Consider the following 24,624-nt stretch of genomic DNA (forward strand, 5'->3'; position numbering starts at 1 on the left):
CCATTACTCAAACCCGAAAAATAATTTTTTTTATTGTAAAAACTGAAAAAAAAAACTACATTTTTTTTTACTAAAAACTGAAAAAAAATGAATTTTTGTTTTTCCAGCTTTTACAAAAAAAATTGCTTTAAAAAAATAAAAAATATTTTTTAAAACAATATTTTTGTCAAAACTGGAAAAACAAAATTGAAAAATAATTTTCTAAAGCAATTAAAAGCTGAAAAAAACTGAAATATTTTTAACTAAAAACTGAAAAAATAATAATTGTTTTTTCAGTTTTTACAAAAAAATTGCTTTAGAAAATTGCTTTTTAGTTTTTTTTAGTTTTTACAAAAATATTATTTTAGAAAATATTTTTCAGTTTGTTTTTGTAAAAACTGGAAAAATAATATTTTCTGTTTTTTTTTCAGTTTTTAGTAAAAAAAAAAAAATCAGTTTTTTCCAGTTTTTACAAAAAAAAAGAAAATTGATTTGCAACTCTTTTTTTTCAGTTTTGACAAAAACATTGTTTTAAAAAATATTTTTCAGTTTTTTCTAAAGCAGTTTTTTTGTAAAGACTTAAAAAAAATATTTTCATTTTTTCTAGTTTTTAGTAAAAATAATTTTTGCTTTTTCGATTTTTAATTAATTAGGAAATATTTAGAATTGACCAACATGACGATGACACGTGTCCCTCCATTTAAATGAGGGGTATATTTGAACCCAAAGTATGACTGTAGGGGTATAGATAACCCAATAGTATAACGAGAGATATTTAGAATTAAGTAAGCAACATAATTTACTTCTGACCCAACACTTTGTTCAAAAGGAAGTAAAGATGGATAAAAAGATTGTGACTCAGCCCTGGTATTGAGCTGCCTATATTTTCTTGGCTATAAAGGAATCAGGCCACGTGTAGTTCAGGAATAGGAAGAGCGATGGTATATGTTGAGGTATCGAGCCGATTGAAGTGCCGTTGAGGTTTCGGTCTGCGGTTCCTGTCATTACATCAAAATGAAATCAAATAGACAAAATTTCATGAAAAACTACAAAATCCTATCTACTCTTCTATCTTGAATCTTTTCTCGGTCCTATTGTGCATCTCGAACTGTTGACTCGTATTCTTGAGGCGAGCTTCTGCTACTTCTAACTTGACTGACCCTATTCTTAAGGCGGGGCTCCTGTTGATTCTGACTTGAACTTGGAAACTGAAAATTGACCATATTCTTCAGTCGGGATCCTGCTGTTTGGACTTGTAATAAACTTGAACTTGAAATTGACTTGAGCTTGAAACCAATTTCTGAAGTAAATACCCTCATTCTCCGGGTGGGTGCCTGACTACTGACTTGAAACTTGAAATAAACTCTGAAATAAATGCCCTCATTCTCCAGGTGGGCGCCTGCTGCTAATGTCGAAACTTTGAAATGTTAACCCTCGTTCTCCAAGAGGGCGTCTGCTACTGAGTTGAAACTTAAAATGAATTTTCTCATTCTCCAGGTGGGTGCCTGCAATCACAGTAAAACAGAAAAAAGAAAGAAACTTTTCTGCCCCAGTTTGTACTAGAAACATTTGTGACTGTTAGTTGAATCGCATTATCTAGGGGCATCATGAGAATTTAAAAGCTAAATCCCATTATCCAAAAGGGTCTTGAAAACTTAAAACCAAATCCCATTATATAGGAGGGTCCTGGAAACTTAAAACTAAATCCCATTATCTAGGAGGGTACTGAAAACTTAAAACTAAATCTCATTATTCAAGAGGGTCCTGAAAACTTAAAACTAAATCTTTTTTATCTAGGAGGGTCCTGAAAACTAAAAACTAAATCCCATTATCCAGGAGGGTCCTGAAAACTTAAAACTGAATCCCATTATCCAGGAGAGTCAAAGATGCTTTAAACTAAATCCCATTATCCAGGAGGGTTTTTAAAACTTAAAACTAAATCCCATTATCCAGGAGGGTTCTGAAAACTTAAAACTAAATCTCATTATTCAGGAGTGTCCTGAAAACTTATTACTAAATCCCATTATTCAGGAGTGTCCTGAAAACTTGTTACTAAATTCCATTATCCAGGAGAGTCCTGAAAACTTAAAACTAAATCCCATTATCCAGTAGGGTCCTGAAAATTTGAAAGTGAACTTACCTAAAAACGTTGCTTTTCTCATGGAGGAACCTTGGGAACAACTAAATTTTCCTGCCCCTGTTTCAATCAAAGGAAATTTTGTGAGTTTGAAAATATGGTGGTTAGTTTGTGGCATCATTGCTGAAAGCGCCTGCTTCTGCCACTGTCATGCTTCATTTTGACTTGCTGCTTCGGGCTAGCAAATGATCAATTTTAAATTCTGATCGATCCTCAACCACATAAACCTATGAGTGACTCGAATCCCTTACCACTCATTTGTTGCATTGTGTTTTCATTCTGACAATTATTGAACCTTTGTATTTTCTCAAAATTTAAGAATCACTTGATCACCTGAAATTCAGATATCACCACATTGCTCCTTCTGAATCATGTCATTTGTGATATGCTCGACCAAACTTCGCCTTGTGCAATCAAGAAGCCGATAGTTGAATTTGAAGTCCTTTCTTGCTTGCTTTAACAAAACCGACTTGAAAGAGACACAAGGAAATAGAACCAAAAGATCAAAGTGAAGTGATTTTTGGCAAAAGGAACAAAGAGGAAAGGTCTAAACAAATATGACTATTTGGAGAAGAGGGGAAAAGAGATTTATCTGAGTGAAGAAGTTGACTCCAATGATCATGACATGCATTTCGGATTGATCAACGTAATCCGTCCAACCAATCACGCTTCAATTTGCGTCATGCTTTATACTTCAAAGTCAGGCTTTCAATGATGCAATTTCTCTGTAAAGTCACAAACCTCAATTGACTTGTAGTGCCCCGAAGGATTTTCACCAACAAGCCTCTCTCATTTGTTCATCTCTCAACTCACTGTCGCCTCACTGTTCCCGCGAGGGTTTTTAACAATAAGACTCTCTCATTTTTATATGTTTTCTTAGCTCACCATCGCGTTACGGTGCCCGTGTGGCCTTTTCACCAATAAGACTCTCATTTTATTCATTTTTCCTTGTGCCCATGAACAAAGTACCACATATGATGCAAGAAAATCATACCTCTACTTCACTTGACTTGGCATCCTCAAAAATTGATCGAAAGGTCTTTCTTTATACCGTAATGTAGGCTTTTGGATAGGATTAGGAAGAAAGAGTGGCATGAAGGCTCAAAACAACTTAAGATGAAAGAGTTTAAAATTACAACTTTTGGAATCAGATCTTTTGCAAAACTAAAACTTTTACCCCAGTTTCATTGAGTCTGGAGAATTTTGATTTTTTATTTTGGTGGGACTGAACCTCAGAGTAAGGCTGCCCACATATCCTTTAAAGAAATCAGGTCGAACGTAGTTACAACTACAATTTGTTTTGTTCTGCTCTTTTCTTTTTCTTTTCTTGTTCTTCTCTTTTTCTTTTCTTTCCTTCTTTTTTCTTTTTTTTTTCCTGACCTACTTCTGATTCCAAAAGAGGGGATTGAAAGAAAATAAATAAGGCTCAACGGGGGTAGCAAAGGATAAAAGTGTTTGGGTAGCAGAATAAAATGCATTCGTCATTCTAACTTTGAATATGTCAAGTACAAAATATGCAATTAAAGATAAGCAAAGATATCATACATAATATCTCTTGACTGCATCTGAATTGATTGCTATTTCCATAACTTTGCCTTCCATGTCTGTTAAATACAAAGCATCATTGGGCAACACTTTCGTCACAATGAATGGCCCCTGCCAGTTTGGGGCGAACTTGCCTTTAGCTTCAGCCTGATGTGGAAGAATGCGTTTTAATACTAGCTAGCCTATTTCAAATTTTTGGGACGCACCTTCTTGTTGTATGCTCTTACCATTCTCTTCTGATATAATTGACCATGACACACCGCTGCCAATCTTTTCTCATCAATCAAACTCAGCTGCTCTAACCGGGTTTTGACCCATTTATCATCACCAATTTCAACTTCAACGACAATTCGAAGGGGCGAGGTCTCAACCTTTATTTCCTCAAATGTTGCTTATTCATCATATTCAACTTCTTGGTTCATTATTTCAAGACTAGACTGGCTTTTAAGATCTGGATGAAAATTCCCCATGCATGTCATGCCATTGGAACAAACCTAAAAGACCTATACCGAAGAAAATTGAAAATGAAACACACATAAGGAATAACGGAAAATGGAAAACTACATTTCATCGAGAATAAAAGTATAGAAAGGTTTGAATAACAAAACAAGCAAAAGTAAAAATCTGGGTTACAACCCTGAAATAACCCAAATAACATAAAGGAAAATAAAGCAAACTACCAAAACTCCTCCCGGGTGGGAAGGGGAGCAACTTCTCAATCGCTAAGCTTTGCATTCAGTCCAACAGCCTGCACATCTATGTTGCTAGAACCTTCCCCAATTTCAACCTCAGCAAATAGGCTCTGGGACCTCTTGATCAGCTCTTCATCACCTTCAATTACTGGTTTCGGGACAGATGATATTGAAAGTTTTGCAACCCCCCGACTTGACCAAAAACTTAGAGACGTGCGAGACATGCTTGGTAGAACTCCCAAACTCCCTATCCTTACGAACTATTTCAATTATGTGTGTCTCTACATGGGCTGACAAAGGATTTTGGTTGATGTTTGTCGCATCTTTGTTCTGTACAACAATTTGATTTGTATAAATAAGGTCTTGTATTGCTCTTTTCAAATGCCAACATTTCTCTATATCGTGCCCTGGGGCATCAGAACAATATGCGTATCTCAGAGAATAATCAAGGTTCTTTGGGGGTGGATTTGGTATCTTTGCCTCAATCGACCTCAACACGTCCAATTACCTCAACCTTTGAAACAAACTGGCATAGGACTCTCCCATAGAGGTGAAGGTCTCTTTCTGCTGCTGCCTTTCTCTTTTATACTGAGGCCCAGGTCGAAATTTTGGACCAATAGGGTTTCGGTAGGGTTATGAGTGTGGATAAGAGTTTTGTGGAGCTGGTGCACGCCATTGCGGGTAAGGAGGGGGTTGAGCATATGATTGTGCATGGTGAACATGGTATTGGGGTGGCCTGACTGAGTATTGAGGGTATTATGATGGGATGGATTATATGGAGCTTGGGTGTAGGCTCGAGGTTGGGGCCGAGACTGAGTGTACTGGTGAGGCGGACCCCTTGGGCCACGCCATGGTCCAGAGACAACCATAGCAACATCATCCTTCTTCTTCTTGCCTAACAAACTTCCTATGTCATTCTGAATTTCTTGCATGGTTTCTTTTATAGCAGAATAGCTCATGATCTTGCTTGACTTGAGTCCCTCTTCCACCATTTCTCCTATCTTTACTACACCATTAAAAGGCTCACCTATGGCTGAGATCAAGTGGCCAAAGTAAATAGGCTCTAGGACTTGAAGAAAGTACTCGAGCATCTCGTCTTCTTCCATCGGATGATTGACCCGGACAGCTTGTTCTCTCCATCTGAACTCGTATTCCCTAAAGCTTTTATTAGGCTTATTTTCTATCTTGGTCAGGGATAGGCGATCTGGGACAATGTCTATATTGTACTGAAAGTGCCGGGTAAAGGCCTGAGCTATATAGTCCCATGTATACCACCTGCTAGTATCTTAGTGGGTGTACCATTCCAGGGCTGCCCCACTCAAACTCTAACTGAAATAAGCCATCAACAGCTCGTCCTTCACACCAATGCCTATCATCTTACTTCAATAACCTCTCAAATGGGCTACAAGATCTCCATGTCCGTCATACAGATCAAACTTTGGCATCTTTAACCCGGCGGGTAGTTGGACGTCAGGGAACAAACACAAATTCTTGTAAGACACACTTACTTGGCTTCTTATCCCTTGCATGTTCCTTAAAGATTGCTCTAAACTCTTCACCTTCTTGAATATCTCATCTTGCTCCACATTCTTAGCGGGCTTCTCGGTTTCAACGGGAGGCTCAAAGTGAGGGGTATAACAATAGGGATCAGGGACCTTGAAAGTTGGTTCTGGAGCATAGTATTGGGCATCAGGAAATTTGAACGCGGTTTCACTAGATGATCGATGGATGGTAGGTTGTGGAAGGGCTATGAAAACATGAGTGGATGTTAGGGCGGGATATCAGTTTGTTTTGGTTGGTGGAGCATGAAAAGGTTGGGACGAGGTACCATGGTAGTTATGGTAAGGGGTAAAATTTGGAGGATGTTGTGGGGAAAGATCAACAGTAGTGGGAATCCGGGCTTGTGATAGTGGTGGGATGGAGGCAGGGTTTTCAGTGTAGTTGGTGGGAAATAAGGGTGGAGAGTGCCCACTAATCCAAGCTTGGTACATTTCTGCCGTCTAGCTTCGGACCTCTTCTTTCAACTCGGACTCCGATTCCACAATCTCTCTCGATGGGTCAACAACACCTATGTCTAATTCTTTGCTAGCCATGACTGCCTTGCGCTTTGACCTAGTGTTGTATGGATGACTCGCTAGAGTGCCCCAAACTAACCACCTTCCTGTTTTATAATAATAAAGATAACGAAGAGGAGCAAAACAAAGCCAACATGTTAGCGTTAGGGCATTTATCAGATAATAATATCACATTACGTGCAATGCACCTAGCAACAATTAACGGTTCTAGAATGACTTTGAGGGTCGCAGGGTCATATGGCATCATCCGAATTTATGCTCATTTCAATCTTCTCTTTTCTTTATTTTCTAGCACTTCTTGGCTTGCTCATTTCTTTCCTCTCCCTTTCTTTCTAATTATCATTCTTTTCTTTTCTTTCATTTCTCACATCCCACAATTTTATTTTATTTTTTTGAAAATGATTCGATCGAACCCGATGTAGGTTGCCTACGTATCATGTTCCACATGAATCAGACCAAGCGTAGTTTATTTTACTTTATTATAACAAAACAAACTAAAAACATTTTTTTTTTTTGGATTTTTCATTTATAAATTGGTTTGGCTTTCAAATACAAAATAGGAAGCGCGATAACAAAGAGCTCGACAAACTCGAATAGACTACGATAGACTCTAACACCACCTAAAATGGTTAGAGATGCAAACTCAAATGGGACGGACCTTAAAGTAATGAGACACCTAGTTGTGTACTCAATATTTTATGACACGGGTCACTGAACCATTTTTGCTAAAATGATCCCATTTTGCAAAACGATCGATGTGGCTAGACATGCAAATTCAACAAGGACAGACTTAAAAGTAAGGAGACACCTAATTGTGGATTCAAGACTCTCTGAACACGGTTCAACAAACCACTTTGCAAAAATAGTCATACTTTGCAAAACAACCGATGTGGCCAAAAGTGGCTAGACATGCAAGACCTGGCTACAACCCCGTAAACCAAGACCTTGAGACTCACTAGGAAGAGGAGGAAGACCGGACCCTATGTGGGTTGCCTATGTATCCCGCCCCAAAAGACGAGAATCAGGTATGCGTAGTTCGAGAGGGTTGGATATAAGAGAAAACTTGGAAAAATGCGACTGATTTGGAAAAAACTATTTTTTGTCTTTTTGAAAAAGGATAAGAAAGTGTAAAATCTTTTTTTTTCTTTTTCTTAAATCTTTTTAGAAAATTGGGCAAGAAAACTAAAGGTGATAAAACCCTCAATATTCTTTCTTACTTAATTGTTTCGCCCTTCTTTCCCAAATATCAGTTCGCCAAATGGCCTTTATACCCTCAAAGATGCAACATTTAGCACATAGGATGATTGAATGTCCTTTTGGGCCAGTGGGTCCATTTGACAAAATTTGGACAGGCTTCCTTCAAGGAACACGGTACCTGCTAGGTCATAATGATATGATGCACGTAGTCGTGACCTAAAGGCTGACCTACATTTGGGGTTTACTAAAAAGGCATTTCAGGGGAGCGTATGGTCGATGGTGGCTGCTCAAGCTTTCCACCCACTCCATACGTCTGACGGCCCCCCTCCTAAAATAAGGGTGACTCAACAAAGAGTTCATGTACGCTCCACGTACTACGAGACTTATTGCAGAAAGAATTGACCGGGTTATGTATATGATGACAGTTATAAAGTAGTAACACATAAAGGAAAAACTGTAAACACATAAACAACTAGCAAATAATAAAACAAAATACCAATCAAACAAAACAAATAAAGAACATAAAAACCTCAACCGAATATTATAAAAGCCAACAAGATCAAGTATCAGCTCGAACCTGCAACTCCCCAGCAGAGTCGCCAAAGCTATCACACTCCTTTCTTCACCTTTTAACCCTCCCTAAAATGATAAAGTGATTTTTAAAGCTCTAAAGGGTTTTCAAATAGAAAGTGATAAAATATTGTATTTCAAAAGACTTTGAGAGTCGCCACTTGACATTTGGTTTTGATGTGCCAAGTCACCATTTAAAAAGAATGATTTTCCTCTTTTAAAATACATATGGGCTCTAAAACATAGTCTACACCAGAAATGCAGCGTAAAAGGGTTCATTTGACTCGAGGAGAAAGTATTAGGCATTCCCCAAGTACCGTAACTAGTACGTTTGCACACTTGATCAAATTGGCTTTGGAGAATACTCTAATTGAGGCAAAACACACAATACGAAAATAAACACACAAGAAGCTCGAGGTCGTCCCCACCTAATAAAAGATAAATAAGAGAAACGAAAAGAAAGTACTAAAAGAAAATATACTAAAAATTCTAATCTATTCCTACACTGCATCCTTCACGATGCTCGTCATGGCCTCCAAATACAAGTACTACGGGGCATTCCCCGGATAAATAATAAACTAAAGGGACGACCTCTAGCCTCAAAACTAAAAATAAGGGAACGCCCTAATATTTTTCTACCCAAGTGTGGTCGGCCTAAACATGCTACTAGCGAATAATAATAAAAATGAGAATAAGTAAATAAGAGAAACTAAAAGAAAATTCAATTCGGGGCCATGTTATTCTAACTTTCATTCCATGTATTTGGCCAAACCCATGCCCTAAATCATGTGTAAAAGTATTTAATTATCTAATGGGTTGGACTTTTCCCATTTCCCACACTCCCACTCAAACAATTTATTTTACGCACCTAAGTAATGAAAAATGAAAATATGGACAAGCAGGCATTCATAACACTTATAAGAAAATGAGAGCTAAGAAAGAAAACAAAATAATGGGAGTACTCGAAGCTATCATAAAAGCTATTAAAGATACTACACCCTCCCCAATTGACTCATTAGCCTCCTAACCTTCATCAGATCAAATATCATACTCTAAACTCAAATGTAGACTAGTGTTTCATCCATAAAGCCAAGATTATGACCAAGATAGCTATCCCTCCAAGAAGACATCTTATAGAGAGCCAAAATTCAAAATAACATCAATGATCCTCGCCTAAGATTTTAACCAAGTTTAGCAACTTAAAACCTACTGTTTAACAAAAGAGTTACATAAACTAAATGATAATCTAGTCCTCATTAACGAAACATAGGCAAATTCAATTACGAACTAAAAATAATAGGTAACTGAACAAAGATCCCATATAGCACCAAGAGAAACAGTTTTGAAAATTGAAGAGTAGATAGAGTTAGAGTTGGACCTCAATATAGATGGAAATTGATTGTTTCACTGCTTTGAACTCAAAAATATAACGAATCGCGGACGAAAACTCGAATTGGCACCGGAAAGTTTGAAACCAAAACGGCCTCAATCAAACTCCATCGGGCTCCATGGTTTCGAAATCGAAAATGAGAAGAAGAAGCTAAAATCGCGATCAAAATCCATGAACGTACTTCGAATCGGCACCGCGAATCTCAAATGAACACGAACGCATACCCAAACTTCAATCAAACTCCATTTTTTGCAACCAAAATTCCGACATTGAAATATGAAGAAAACATAATTTATTTTTTGTATTTTTTTTCCTTAAAATTTAAACCAAACTAAAAATTTAAGAAAAAAGTCTTAAAAAAATGAGCAGAAGAACTCTCTTGAAACCCTAGCCTCTCTCTCTCTCTCTCTCTCTCTCTCGATTTTTCTGTCCCCAAAATTTTCTGTCCAAAACCCCCCTTGTATACTTGAACCTAGAACCTTTTATTCTTCTTCCCCAAGTGATCAGCCACTTGATTCTCTGTTCTTTACGGTCTCGGATCTCCAAGTCAAATTCCTGCAAGAGTAAAATCCAACAAATTAGCCTTGGTTTAGCATCTTTCTCTTTGAACAAGTACCTGATGGTTGCATGGTGTGTGTAGACAATGATTTTGGTGCCAACCAAATAGGCCCGAACGCCCATACTTCAGCAAGCAACTTCTTTTCTGTCACAATATAATTTATTTGAGCAGTAGTGGGACTCTTATTTGCATAGTAAATTGAGTGAAATATTTTGCTCCTCCTCTGGCCCAATACGACCCCAATTTCACCATCACTAGCATCACACATCAGCTCAAATGGCTCGTTTAAGTTAGGAGCTACTATGATTGGTGCACTCACTAACTACTTTTTCAACTTCTCGAATGTTCTCAGACAAGCATCATCAAACTTGAACGACACATCCTTCTCTAACAACCTGCACAAAGGAAAGGAAATTTTTGAGAAATCCTTTATAAATCGGCGATAAAAACCTGCATGTCCCAGAAAACTCCTAACTCCTTTCACTAAAACTGGTGGTGAAAACTTTTCAATTGCTTCCACCTTAGCCTTTTCAACTTCCAGTCCATCTTTGGACACCTTGTGCCCTAGCACTATACCTTCACGTACCAAGTACTTCCCAATTCCGTACCAGATAAGTCTCCTCGCACCTAGCAAGGACTTTAGTAAGATTGGTCAAACATTCATCAAAAGAAGGACCAAACACATAAAAATCATCCATAAAGACCTTCACAAACCGTTCCACCATATCGGTGAAAATATCCATTATACACCTTTGAAAAGTCGCAGGTGCATTGCACAACCCGAATGGCATTCTCTTAAATGCATAAGTGCCATAAGGGCATGTAAAAGTGGTCTTTTCTTGATCTTTCGAGGCAACAACAATCTGATTATACCCCGAATAACCGTCAAGAAAACAATAGTATTCATGTCCGGCTAACCTATCAAGCATTTGATCAATGAAGGGGAGAGGGAAGTGATCTTTTTGTGTAGCATTATTCAACTTCCTATAATCTATGCATATTCGCCAACCAATCACAGTCTTAGTTGGGATTAATTCATTTTGTTCATTCACTACAACAGTCATACCCCCCTTTTTAGGTACACATTTAACATGGTTTACCCACTTACTATCTGAGACAGGAAATATTGTACCTGCGTCGAGCCACTTAATCACTTCTTTTTTTACCACCTATTTCATGATTGGATTTAGGCGGCGTTGATGTTCCACACTAGGCTTGTGTCTCTCCATGAGTATTTTGTGCATGCAGAATGCAGGGCTAATACCCTTTATGTTAGACATTGTTCAACCAATGACATGCTTGTGCTCCTTCAACACCCTTTTTCTTCCTGCAAGTTAGATAAATGAGAAGAAACAATCGCAGGTAAAGTGTTAGAGCTTCCCAAATATGCATAATGAAGATGAGATGGTAAGGGTTTAAGTTCCAGTTTTGGGGCCTCCTCAACTAAGGGTTTATGGGGAGGGCCGATTGGCCTATCCAGAGGCTCAAATTGGGATCTTTCTCTTATGTATTCGCAAGATGCATCCAAAATTTGCAACATCTTCTCAACCTCTTCTTCAAGTTCCAAGTGATTGAACAACATCAATGTCTTTTCTAATGCATCTTCTTTAAACGCACTTGGCTCTATGACTCGTTCATTTATCTCCATCACAAAAATCATGGCCAGGTCCTTGTAATAACGAGGTAACTGAATGGCTTGATATACGTTGAAGATTGATTTTTCATTGTCCACCCTTATGATCATCTTACCTTCTCGGACTTTGATAATTGCATCTCCAGTGGCCAAGAGAGGTCATCCCAAGATGATAGGAACTAACTCATTAGCCTCGTAGGCCAGGATGATAAAATCTTCAGGGAAAATAAACTTCCCAATCTGCAGCAAGACGTCCTCAATTACCCCTTCAGGATAAACATAAGATCTAACAGCTAACTGTAGCATCACCGTTGTAACGACCTGACCGGTCATTTTGAGTATCACAACCCCGTTCCCCTCGTTTACTGCTCAATTTATTCCTTACAGTTTATTTATGACTTATCGGGCTAGTTGGTTCAGGTCCGGAAGGATTTCGGAGTGAAATGAGACACTTAGTCTCATAATTGAAAACTTAAGTTGGAAAAGTTAATCGTATATTCACTTATGTGTAAATGACTTCGGAATTGAATTCTGATGATTCCAATAGCTCCGTATGATTATTTTGGACTTAGGAGCGAGTCTGAAAAATTATTTGGAAGTCCGTAGTAGAATTAAGCTTTAAATAGCGAAAGTTGAATTTTTGGAAAGTTTGACCGAGGGGTTGACTTTTTGATATCAGGGTTGAAATCCGATTCCGTAAATTGGAATAGGTCCGTTATTTCAGTTATGACTTGTGTGCAAAATTTTAGGTCAATCGGACTTGATTCGATAGGTTTCAGCATCGAATGTAGAAGTTAAAAATTTCATAATAGACTAAAGTTTCAAGTGAGTTCGCACAAGACCCAACTTTGAACGAGAATATCTATACATATACATATATATATATATATATATATGGAGTTATGTGATTATCTACCTATCAAATGAAATATCTTCAAGTCTAGTTTTTAACGCTTTAAACTGTTTGTCATTTGGACATTCCTACAAGAAGTTATGACCAAATTACCAACATCTAGAAAAGTGTGATTTTGCGACCAATTCTGCGATCGCAGAACCATTATACGATCGCAGAAGTAGTTATGTGACCGCAAAATGGTCGCAGACCTATCCAGTGAAGCCCATTTCTGGGCATCGATTTTGCGGTGCATTTTGCGACCCGCATACCCATTCTGCGGTCTATTATGCGACCGCAAACCTGCTTTCGGAGGGCTAATTGTTTTTATTTTCATAACCCGAACCCATTTTGATAAATAGGCTTTGGGACTCATTTTGGAGCAAATATCTGACATTTGTTTTAGAGAGAAGGGAGAGTGTTCTAGAGAGAGGAAGAAGCTCAAGTGCTTTATTCATCAAGATCTTGTTCAAGCTTTGAAATCCAACAAGGAAATATCACAAGATCTTCACCCAAGAGGTAAGGTTCTAACCCCTAGTTTTCAATTTCGAGTTTGGGTAAAGATAGGTGATTAAGAGTATGATTCTTAGGTGTAATAGTATTATTTATACATACCAATAAGGTTATGGAAAGATTGTTGAGTTCAAATGGGTAAAGATTGAGTTGAAAATGGTAGAAATCTTCAAAGACTTTAACGTAAGATTTGAGGGTCGAGTTGATGTCGGAATTTGGTAAAATTTATATAATTTGATTCATGGTTGGATAAGCGTTCATATTTTATAACCTTTGTTGGGTTCCGATACGTGGGCCCCACGAGAGATTTTAGAGTTAATTTCAGATTTTATTAGAAAATTAGTATTTCCGTATGAAATTATTACAAGAAATGGTATTGACTGAATTGAATTGATTGTGGCTAGATACGAGGCTTTTGGAGACCAATTCTCGTGGCAAGGGCATAACGGAATAAAGAATTACACGGTTTGAGGTAAGTAACACTTCAAAACTTGGTTCTGAGGGTATGAACCCCTTAATTTGGTATGGCATAAATTGTTTGGAGGTGACACTCACGATAGGTGACTAGCATGTGACGTGCACTATATAAATTGTGTCTTGAATAAATCCTGTGCCGTTGTAAAGATTAAAGAATCATGTTATTATCTGAACATGTGGCACGTGTTAGAGGAATTAAGCTGAGGCTAGTAATAAAGATCATGTTTAGGCTATGTGCCAATATTTTAGGACCCATGGGGTCATGATGATGTTGAATTAATTGTTCTAAAATATACATTTCACACTCAGTAATATTTGACCATTGTGAGAATATTTATGGGATTGAGCTGCGCAACGCAGCAGGCTATTTGGCTTTATATATGTTATAATTAAATGGATCAGGGCTGCCCGCCTGCAGCAAGCCAGAATGGCTTTATACATTATTATTGTTCTTGATCGGGGCTACCCGCCTGCAGCAAGCCTTATTGGCTTTATTATTAAATGGATCAGGGCTGCCCCGCCTGCAGCAGGCCTCATTGGCTTTATTATTATACGGATCGGGATTGCACGCCTGCAGTAGGCCATATTGGCTTTATATCATGCTTGGGCTGAAGGAGCCCCTCCGATAGTCTGCACACACCCCCAGTGTGCGTGATCGACTTATAACGCTTGGGCTGAAGGAGCCCCTTCGGAGTCTGTACACACCCCCAGATGATCATAGATATTCGGGATGGACTTCCCAGGGCATGGACTTGCCTTACTTACTGCTTATATATATATATATATATATATATCTGTACACACTCCCAGTGAGCATAGATGATCATCGATATTCGGGATGGAATTTCCCAGGGCATGGACTTGCCTTACTTATTTGTATTGTAATGAGTTTACCTGGACATGGATCTTGATCGAATTATTTATATTTGGGGGATAAATTATCCCAGGGCTGGATTGGCCTTATACGGTACTGAGTGACTGATTGTCAGTCGATGTGTATTTATATACGGGTTGGAACACCCCTGGGCTGGATTGGCCATAAACAGTATCAAGTGACCGGATAATTTGTGACCAGTATTTACTTGAGGTCTTTCTACTGAGATGTCATGTACCACATATCATGCAGTATTGATCTATTTCACTTGTATTGAGTTTAATTGTTGAACTTGAAAGCATATCTACATTTCTGTACCATTATTTTTACTAGACTGTACCTGCGGAGCTCATCATTTCTTTCAGCCTAGAGGTTAGTCTTGTTACTTATTGAGTTAGTTGCACTCATACTATACTATGCACCTCGTGTGCAGATCCAGGTGTTTTCAAACACGGAGATTGTTAGATTTCAGAGTACTATCAATTGGAGACTATCAAGGTAGCTACTTGACGTCCGCTGACCTTGACTCTCTTTCCTTTAGTTATTATACTGTTCTATACTTTCAGACAGTGGTTTTTATCAGTCAGACATTGTATTCATATTAGATGCTCATGTACTCAGTGACACCGGGTTTTGGGAGTGTTATATTTGAAATTGTGATATTTCTTCCGCTAAATTTAATTATTTTGTTTTCAAATTTAAAATATATGGTGTTTTATTGAGATTTTCGACTTGCCTAGTATTGAGATAGGCGCCATCACGACATGTGATATTTTGGGTCGTGACAACCGTGGTGGGTCTCGGAGCTCCTAAGCCCAATTGTTTGAACACTGACAATGGCATCAGATTGATACTTGCACCCAAATCACACAAGGCTCTACCCACATCAATTTTACCAATCCTCATGGGGATGGTAAAACTACTCGGATCCTTAGTATTTTATGGAAACTTATGTTGAATCCTGGAAGTGCACTCCTCAGTAAGTGCGACGGTCTCAAACACAGTTAACCTCATTTTATTTGCCACTATGTGCTTAATATATTTTGCATATTTTGGGACATCACGGAGCATGTCCACCAAAGGGATGTTCAAGTGTATCTGTTTCAGTATATCTAGAAATTTGTGAACCATGTGGTCATCATTATTCTTTCTTAATCTTTGAGGAAAAGGGGATGGCACCCTCTCTGATATATGCTCAAACTCTGTTTTGTTTCTCCCATCTACCTCAACAGGTTTTGGCACTCTTTCTTCTTAGATCCCAGACTGCTCCTTTTTCTTCTTAGGCACTTCCACCAACTCTCTCCCATTTCTCAACGTTACTACATTTACTTGACGATTTTTCTTTGTATCACTTGGGAGAGCTCCAACAAGTATAATATTCTGATTGTTAGCCATTTTGCCCAAACTGCCTCTCTAGATTTCTGAACTTCGTGCGCAATTGTTGATTCTCAGCCATAACTTTCTGATTGTCTATCAAGAGTTTTTTCATCATGTCAGCCAAACTCTTTTTTGCTTGTTGTGGGGGTTTAGGTGGCTGATTGTAATTAGCTTGAGGCCTGTTATTCTGATTTCCACCCCAAGAGAAGTTAGGATGATTCCTCCAGTTCGGATTGTATGTGTTACCATATTGAGCATTTTGATTCATCGGCCCTCTAGCTTATTACCCCACATAGTAGATGGATTCAGGATTCACGATGCATATGTCACTTGTGTGACCTTCACCACATAAGTCGCATCAAGCAGACATCTGTTTCACATGCTACATCTGTTGTGTTTGGTGCATTATCATTTTATTCATTTGATTTGCTAATCTCGATATATCTGCCCTCATGGCTGAGTAATCATCAAGCTCAATTACACATGCTGCCTTTTGTTTAAGTGCTCTTCGTGGTTCCCTATCTCCTTGCCAATTATTATCATTAGCAGTGAAATTGCTTAGAAGGATCTGGATTTCACTATACGGTCTTGCCATGCAACTACCCACACATGTTGAGTCAAGATTCATCTTTGATGTCTCGTCCAACCCATCAACGAAAGTGTGACCCAATACCTCATCAATCTGACAATGATGTGGGCAGTCTCTGAGTAGCTTCTTGTATCTTTCCCAAGTTTGACGAAGAGTCTCGCCATCTCGTTGTTGAAACCCAAGAATCTGGCTCTTCAGCGACTTTGTCTTCTTAGTGGGAAAAAACTTGATTAAGAATTTTCGTGCAAGATCATCCTAATTGTGGATCGAGTTTGCGGGCTCCTTCTGCAACCATTCTTTGGCTTCCCCCAGCAGTGAAATGGGAAACAACGTCAGTCTGACATAGTCTTTGGAAACATTCAGATAATTATGAGTATCTGTAATTTCCAAAAAATTCTGAATGTGCCGTTGCGGATCTTCATGAGATAGACCCACATACTGCCCTTTAGACTGAATCAGCTGTACCATGTACTGTTTGAGCTCAAAGTGACCTGTGATATCAAGTTTCACTATAGCCTGAGTCATATTAGCAAGATTAGGCCTTGCGGCCTCGATCACTGGTCGCTCTTCATTACCTGTCATCTCAAGTGGTTGAGGTTGAAATACGATGCCTAACTCTCATTCTGTTCTATTTTTGGCTTTCATTTCCCTCCTTACCCCGTGAAGTGTTCGTTCTATTTCAGGATCAAGAGGAAGGAGGTACTTCTACTCCTCCGCATTCAAGAGAAGAGCCCGCGTTATCACAAATAAAGCAAACTAAAAATTAAAACTTAAACAAATAACGAATAAAAGCTTAACTTAAATAAATAATCAATACTAAGTCCCCGATAACGGCGCCAAAACTTGTTGGTTCCCCAAGTAATAAAGTGACTCGAAAGTCGGATATCGAACCCACAAAGACTTAGATGAATCGTTAACTAAGCAAACTAAAATCAATTAACTGTACAAGATAATCAACAATGTTGTTTATCTACTAAACTACTTTTGCAAATATTGAATAAGTAATTAGCTAATTTATCAGGGAAGCAAACGAGTATTTTGGATTTTACTCAGAGGAGATGAATATTCCAAGGTTGTGGTCGGTTTATCAATTTTATTAAGTTCAATAACCACACTTGTTATCCAGATTATCAAAGGTTGCTAATTGACTAGATCGTTTATATGGATAGCATGGGCATTTTATCCAAATGAGAATACCATTTGCGGCTATGAATATTCTAATGTCCAAAAGTATATAAGTACTTCCTTTGTTGGCTGTTCAAGGGTCTAATAAAATGTTTGACAGATGATCGAATTAAATCAACGTAAGTTGGAAAAATTAACTTGGACCGACATCTATGTTAACTTTATTAAATCAAAACTTCGAATTGATAGCATTTTTTTAATTATCCCACCATTATATTAATTCTCCTCCTCGTTCCATCATCCCTTTCACCGGACCTCCGGCGAGTACCGGACCAGGTAAGACCCCCGGCCTCCACCCCACCCTTTGTCTTTTTTTCCTCTCTTTCTCTCTCCTTTCTCTCTTCTGCTTTCTCCTTCTTCCTCGTTACTTCCCTTTCCCCCTCCCTTTCTTTCTTGTTTTCTTGTCCCCCCTTTTTTGCTTTCCAGATCCCCCCCCTATATTTTCCTTTTCTTTTTCTCCCTTTTTTCTCTTCCCTATACCTCGTCTCTTTCACCTCATCCCCTATTTTCTCGCGCATTGACCTAGTCTAGCGACGGCGGCGGCTGAGACAATTTTCCAGCGAGCCTGGGCGAAGCGAGCGGGAACTTCCAAAACATAGCTGTTGTGGACAACACATTTCTCGGCACTCGCTGTGACTTCAGGTTCTATTGTTCTTGCTTAGAATTTGCTATTTGTTAATATTGGACTCGTGTGAGTTGGTACCTCCCATTTTCCAGTTTCCCTTTGTTGTGTTAGTTAAATTGTTGTCAGCTTAGTTCGTATTAGTTTATTCACCGTATTAGTGTGCCTGTAGTTACAACTTATCTTCTTCTGGTTTGGTCAGCTATATTGTGTGTGATAGTGATTCCCCTTACTCTGCCGTAAGTATAGTGGCTGTGGTCTGGGATAGTCGAGTGAGGTCATGTCCTCGGGAGGAACGGGGGGTGGGGTGCGAGGTGCATGGAGGCTTCGATTTTAGGGAGAGAAACGGACGAGGTACATCGCTGTTGGACTTCGCTAAGGCTTTTGGGTTGGTGATTGCGAACTCTAGCTTTCCAAAGAGGGAGAGGCATTTGGTTACTTTTCAAAATGCGGTGGCGAAGACTCAGATTGATTATCTCCTCCTCAGGAGAGGTGACAGAGGACTGTGCAAGGATTGCAAGGTGATTCCAGGTGAAATACTCGCGACGCAATATACGCTCTTGGTGATGGACGTTGGTATTATGTTAAAGAGGAGGAAAAGGTCTACTCGAGGAAGTCCGAGAATCAGGTGGGGAGCCTTAACTAAGGATAAAGCCCAAGAGTTGGAGGGGCGGTTGTCGGATATGGGAGCTTGGAGGAGCAGTGGCGATGCGAGCACTATGTGGTCAGCGACAACAGACTGTATTAGAGAGGCTGCGAGAAAGGTGTTAAGAGTCTCGACGGGCATCTCTGGTGGGCACAAAGGAGACTGGTGGTGGAATGAAGTGGTTCAAGGTAAAGTGGAAGCTAAGAAGGCGCCGTACTTGAAGTTAGTGGGGAGCACAAATGAGGAGGAGAGGCGAGCATGCATGGAGAGGTATAAGACAACTAGGAAGGAGGCTAAGTTGGAGGTCACAGAGGCTAAGACTGCGGCTTATGGTCGTATGTACGAGAAACTGGGGAAAAAAGGGGGGAGAAGAAGTTATTCCGGCTGGCCAAGTTGAGAGAGAGGAAGGCTCGGGATTTAGACCAAGTGAGATGCATCAAGGACGAAGATGGTAGAGTATTAATGGAAGATGCCCAGATTAAGAGGAGATGACAGACTTACTTTCATAAACTTCTGAATGAAGAAGGGGACCAGGATATTGTGCTAGGCGAATTGGAGCATTCCGAGAGGCACCGTGACTTTGGGTACTGCAGGCGTATCGAGGTTGATGACGTCGTGGGAGCTATGCGTAAGATGAGTAGGGGCAGAGCGACCGGGCCAGACGAGATTCAGGTAGAATTTTGGAAGTGTGTGGGGAGAGCAGGTTTGGAGTGGTTGACTAGGTTGTTTAATGTTATTTTTAAGATGAAGAGGAAGTCGAATGAGTGGAGGTAGAGTACGGTGGTCCCATTGTATAAGAACAAAGGTGATATCCAGAGTTGTAACAATTATAGGGGTATCAAATTACTGAGTCATACCATGAAAGTGTGGGAGAGGGTGGTTGAAGCGAGGGTGAGGATGACAGTGTCTGTATCCGACAACCAGTTCGGGTTCATGCCGGGTCGTTCGACTACAGAAGCTATACACCTTGTTAGAAGGTTGGTGGAACTATACAGAGAGAGGAAGAAGGATCTGCACATGGTGTTTATTGACCTAGAGAAAGCGTATGACAAGGTTCCTAGAGAAATTCTCTGGAGATGCCTGGAGGCAAAAGGTGTGTCGGTTCCCTACATTATGGCGATTAAGGACATGTATGATGGGGCTAAGACTCGGGTTAGGACAGTAGGAGGCGACTCTGAGCATTTTTCGGTTGTAATGGGGTTACACCAAGGTTCTGCACTCAGTCCGTTCTTATTCGCCCTGGTGATCGACGAGTTAACACACCATATTCAAGGGGAGGTGCCATGGTGCATGCTATTCACCGATGACATAGTTCTGATTGATGAGTCGCGAGCTGGTGTTAACGAGAGGCTAGAGTTTTGGAGACATGCTCTTGAGTCTAAGGGTTTCAAGCAGAGCAGGACGAAGACGGAATACCTGGAGTAAAAATTCAGCGCTGAGCCAGGGGAAGTGGGCGTGGATGTGAGGCTTGAATCACAGGTTAACCCGAGTAGAGGCAGCTTCAAGTACCTTGGTTCGGTTATCCAGGGGGGATGGGAGATCGACGGGGATGTCACACACCGTATTTGGTAGGATGTATAAAGTGTAGGTTAGCATTTGAGTCCTGTGTGACAAGAGAGTGCCACCAATACTCAAAGGTAAGTTCTATAAAGCGGTGGTTAGACCGGCCATGTTGTATGGGGCTGAGTGTTGGCCCGTTAAGAACTCACATATCCAGAAGATGAAAGTAGCAGAAATGAGGATGTTGAGGTGGATGTGCGGGCACACTAGGATAGATAAGATTAGGAATGATGTTATTCGGGAGAAGGTGCACGTGGCTCCCATTGATGACAAGATGCGGGAAGCGAGGCTTAGATGGTTTGGACATGTTCAAAGGAGAAGCCCAGATGCTCCGGTACGGAGGTGTGAGCAGCTGGTAGTGGAGGGCACGAGAAGAGGTAGAGGGCAACCTAAGAAGTATTGGGGAGAGGTGATCAAATAGGATATGGCGAGGCTCCAGATTTCCGAGGACATGACACTTGATAGGAAGAAGTGGAGGTCGAGTATTAGAGTTGTAGGTTAGGATGTAGTTGAGTCTTGACTTACTTCGTACCATTGTGGGACTAGCCAGGTAGGGTTTTTTTCTAAGATAACTAGTGACAATATTGTGTTTTACTACTTCGCTTTTCAGTGCATGTCCTATTTACTAGCTATCGCTTTTGTTTGCATCTTTCTTCTGCATTTCATGGTGTTCCTATTTTTCCTATGATTGTTGTAGTGATACTAATATTGTCTCCTTTTTGTCTTTTTGTTTTCATGAGGCGAGGGTCTTTCAGAAACAACCTCTCTACTCCTTTGGGGTAGGGGTAAGGTCTGCGTACACACTACCCTCCCCACACCCCATTAGTGGAATTTTACTGGGTTGTTGTTGTTATTGTTGTTGTTTTTCAAAGTTGAAGTGTTTCGTTAAGTTTTTTGAAAAAAAATATATTTTTGAGTAGAATTAGTAGCGGTTTTAGAGAAGCAGAAAAAAGTAGATTCTCTCCAAAAGCACTTTTTTGAAAAGTACTTTAGAGAAAAAAAAAATACACTTAGAAGCATTTTTTAAAAAGTCAAAAATTAATTTTTAAAAGGTCAAACATTAATTGATATTCAGAAGTGCTTTTCAAATTAATTAGTCAAGTACAAACTGATTCTCACTTCTAAAACTAAGCTAATTTCTGTAACTTGGCCAAACATGCTATTAAATTTTTTAAGATCTTCCATTAGATATTTCTCGTGATAGTAATTACATAACCTTTATTCTTACCGATTACAGAATTTAGCAACAACAACAACAATAACAACAACCCAGTATAATTCCACTAGTGGGGTCTGGGGAGGGTAGTGTGTACGCAGACCTTACCCCTACCATGGGATAGAGAGGTTGTTTCCAAATGACCATCGGCATCCTTCCCTCCAAAAACTCCCCATCTTACTTTTGGGGTGACTCGAACTCACAACATCTTAGTTGAAAGTGGAGGGTGGTTCCTATCATAGCAACCCACCTTGTAATATATAAATTTGACTGAAGTCTGATTTGACCACTAAAATAGGTAGCAAAAGGGAAAAGTTTTTCTCTCTGCCTCTTCATGAAAATTGGAAAAGAACATTTATCTCTGAACCGTGAAATGTAAATATCGAAAAGGGTAAGTAAGTACGCTCCTTAAGTTCTTTACACGTGTCCTATCAAACAAAACTGACAAAACTTTGCAACCACAAAACATCACCGCATACGTACTTCTAAAAGAAACAGATTTTTTTACAGATAAAATGGAAATCAATCAAACATTTTGTTTTCTTAAATATTTCTCAGAAAAATTTTGAAAAAATTATCTGAATGTCCGTTTGGTAAAAAGAAAGAAAGTTTAGAAAATTAGGTTCAGAACCAAAACTATTCCAAATATACTTTTACAAAACTAAACCACAATCATCGAAATGCTACCAATGTTAATCCCAGATAAGTGTTACATATCTAAGGGCAGTTGTCGAAAAAGTTATATAAAAAATGTGATTTGAAAAAAATAATGTTTAAAATTAAGTTAAAAAAAATATTTAAAAATTAAAATTATATTTGAACATGTATTTCACAAGAGAAAATATTACAATTTTGACCGGAAAAATATCGTTTGTGTGAAAAAGTGGTATTTGAAATTCATCTTCAAAAATTCAATCTAATGTATAACCAAATAATATTTTGAAAATAAGTATAGGAAAAAGAATTTTTTTTTTTATGGATGAATGGATCCTTACATACTTAAATTGTTGAAATATAAGTTAGATGATCTATTATCCTAAATAAATATGAAAGTGTTAGTTGTCAATTGACCTTTGTTAGTAAATTTCACTAAGATGAACCTTTGGTAATTATTTCACTATCTATGAAATTACCTGACCTAAGACAACTAGACAAGAGGTGCGTTAAGTAGTTCATCTAAACCGAAAGTCTTACTCTTAACCGTCATTCTCCTTGACATGAGTTTTTCTTTTTTCACGTTAAAAAAACCACACACTCGATGTGACATATCGTATTATCTTAATGTCTTTTGGGTAGAGATTGAAATTATATGTCACGATAACGAAAAAGAAAAAAGTTTATTAGACGAACAATTTAATATCATACGAGTCTATCATGTCTACCAGTCAAGTTTCTATTTGAATGAAATTCTTGTACGTAATACACCAAAATACTCGCAGAAATTTTGAAGATTTTTTAACCAAAAAAAACTTAATTCTTACTACAGTACTATTTATCTTTAAAACTTACTACTAGAGTTATGATGTATAGAACTTTATGCATTTTTATTTTGAAACAACTATATCTTGTCTAAAACCAATTAAATGATTGTAACAAAAATAAATTAAAAAATGTGATCACTTTAATCTTCATGATTATTTTAGACCGTTAATGCTAATGCTAATTAACCTTTACATAAGAATGTAAATTTTGGAAATAAACCAAAGAATGCCTACTTATTGTTGTACTACTATTTTGTCCCAAATGTTGTCATTCTATAATTCCATAGAGAGTTTGATAAATTTTAAAGCAAAAAAACACTGACGAGTATTTGAAAAATACGACGTGCAATATGAAAAAGATTCTTCGCTAAAAATCAAAAAATTATTTGGAAAAATTGTAGTCAAAGTTAAATGTAATTGACTTTAGAACTGAAAAGTCAAATAATTTAATTTTGAGATACATTTCTCAATCTCAAATTGCCTTTTTGACAAATTATTTTAAAAAATACTTTATATTTACTGTTTCAAAAAATAAGAAGTATTTATCACTTTTCTCTAAATTCTGCTCTAATTATTGGGACTATTAATTAGTTGAGACGTTGAGAGAGAACGAGAGATACGAGTGGTTGTTTACGTACCGTGAATATGAAATTATAACCAAGTTTAAGCACATCCATCAAAAACTGTGTCCTTCTCCACATCATCTTATTAAACTCCTCCGACATGTAAATCTTCTCGCCGGCGAAATCCACGCCGTCGGTAAGCAACCGGTAACAATGAAGTCGCCGGAACTTGCAGCGTTCGTACGCCGTCTGATCCATGGCAACCACTAATAAATGGTCTAATAATGGCCTTGTCATTTCTCCTTCCCAAAAACCCTCTAAAAAAAGATCAAACATCGATGGGTACTCGCCTTTGTAAGGCTCCACGTAAGCTTTGTTTATTATAGTAATAATCACTGTTTTTTCCTCCATTGAAGCATTATTTAGTGCTTCTTCAAGCTCATTTTTCGCCATTTCCTGTTACCCAAAAAAGAAAATTTTTGAACACTTTCACATGAATATATATGAGATTAGGGAAAAGAAATTAAAGGATACTGATACTTACAGGTGAAAAGTAGTGGGTTGGGTTTATTTTTTGGAAAGAGAAGAAGGATTTAGGAGAAAAGGGAGATAAATTAGTAGAAATATAGATAAATGCAGCTAAAAGAAGAGAAAAAACTGCAAGACTAGAGATGGAGTTCTTGGTGTAGTCCATTTTTTGTTTTTAATTTCTCTGAGATTAAAAGCTCAGTGGTCTTTGAATCTTCCCTAAAGTGTTCCAAATTTCTGGGGCTTTGCCTTTTGTTAAGATTTGGGGTGGGGTAGGTAAGGAAGTTTTTTATTCACTTTCTTTTTTCTAGAGAGGGAGGGAAA

General features: G+C 38.5%; 1 protein-coding gene across 3 annotated transcripts; it reads right to left on the minus strand.

Annotated features, from left to right (window-relative positions):
- Window positions 1–738: 738 nt before the first annotated feature.
- Window positions 739–24,624, minus strand: LOC107761925 (uncharacterized protein At1g28695-like). Of its 3 annotated transcripts, XM_075238808.1 has the most exons (4): window positions 24,317–24,624; window positions 23,848–24,228; window positions 8,203–8,264; window positions 739–4,164 (listed from the first exon to the last, which is right to left on the minus strand). In XM_075238808.1, exons 1-4 carry the CDS (start codon window positions 24,464–24,466, stop codon window positions 4,137–4,139), a joined length of 621 nt encoding a protein of 206 aa, XP_075094909.1. In that variant the 5' UTR covers window positions 24,467–24,624; the 3' UTR covers window positions 739–4,136. The 3 variants fall into 3 exon arrangements, with proteins under 3 accessions (XP_075094909.1, XP_075094908.1, XP_075094910.1); XM_075238807.1 differs by lacking the exon at window positions 739–4,164 and having other exon boundaries at window positions 6,920–8,264; XM_075238809.1 differs by lacking the exons at window positions 739–4,164; window positions 8,203–8,264 and adding an exon at window positions 8,276–10,539.

This window comes from Nicotiana tabacum, chromosome 19, assembly GCF_000715075.1.
Source record: "Nicotiana tabacum cultivar K326 chromosome 19, ASM71507v2, whole genome shotgun sequence".
Taxonomy (NCBI): Eukaryota; Viridiplantae; Streptophyta; class Magnoliopsida; order Solanales; family Solanaceae; genus Nicotiana; species Nicotiana tabacum.

What these genes read in the sequence shown, in the direction of transcription:
- LOC107761925 (XM_075238807.1), bottom strand. Translation starts at nt 24,466, where the DNA reads ATGGACTACACCAAGAACTCCATCTCTAGTCTTGCAGTTTTTTCTCTT. An exon ending in CAACCCACTACTTTTCACCT is followed by an intron (nt 24,229 to 24,316) that starts GTAAGTATCAGT and finishes TTTGGGTAACAG; the next exon opens with GAAATGGCGAAAAATGAGCT. An exon ending in GTTATAATTTCATATTCACG is followed by an intron (nt 8,265 to 23,847) that starts GTACGTAAACAA and finishes TTATCATTTTAG; the next exon opens with GGAGGGTTAAAAGGTGAAGA.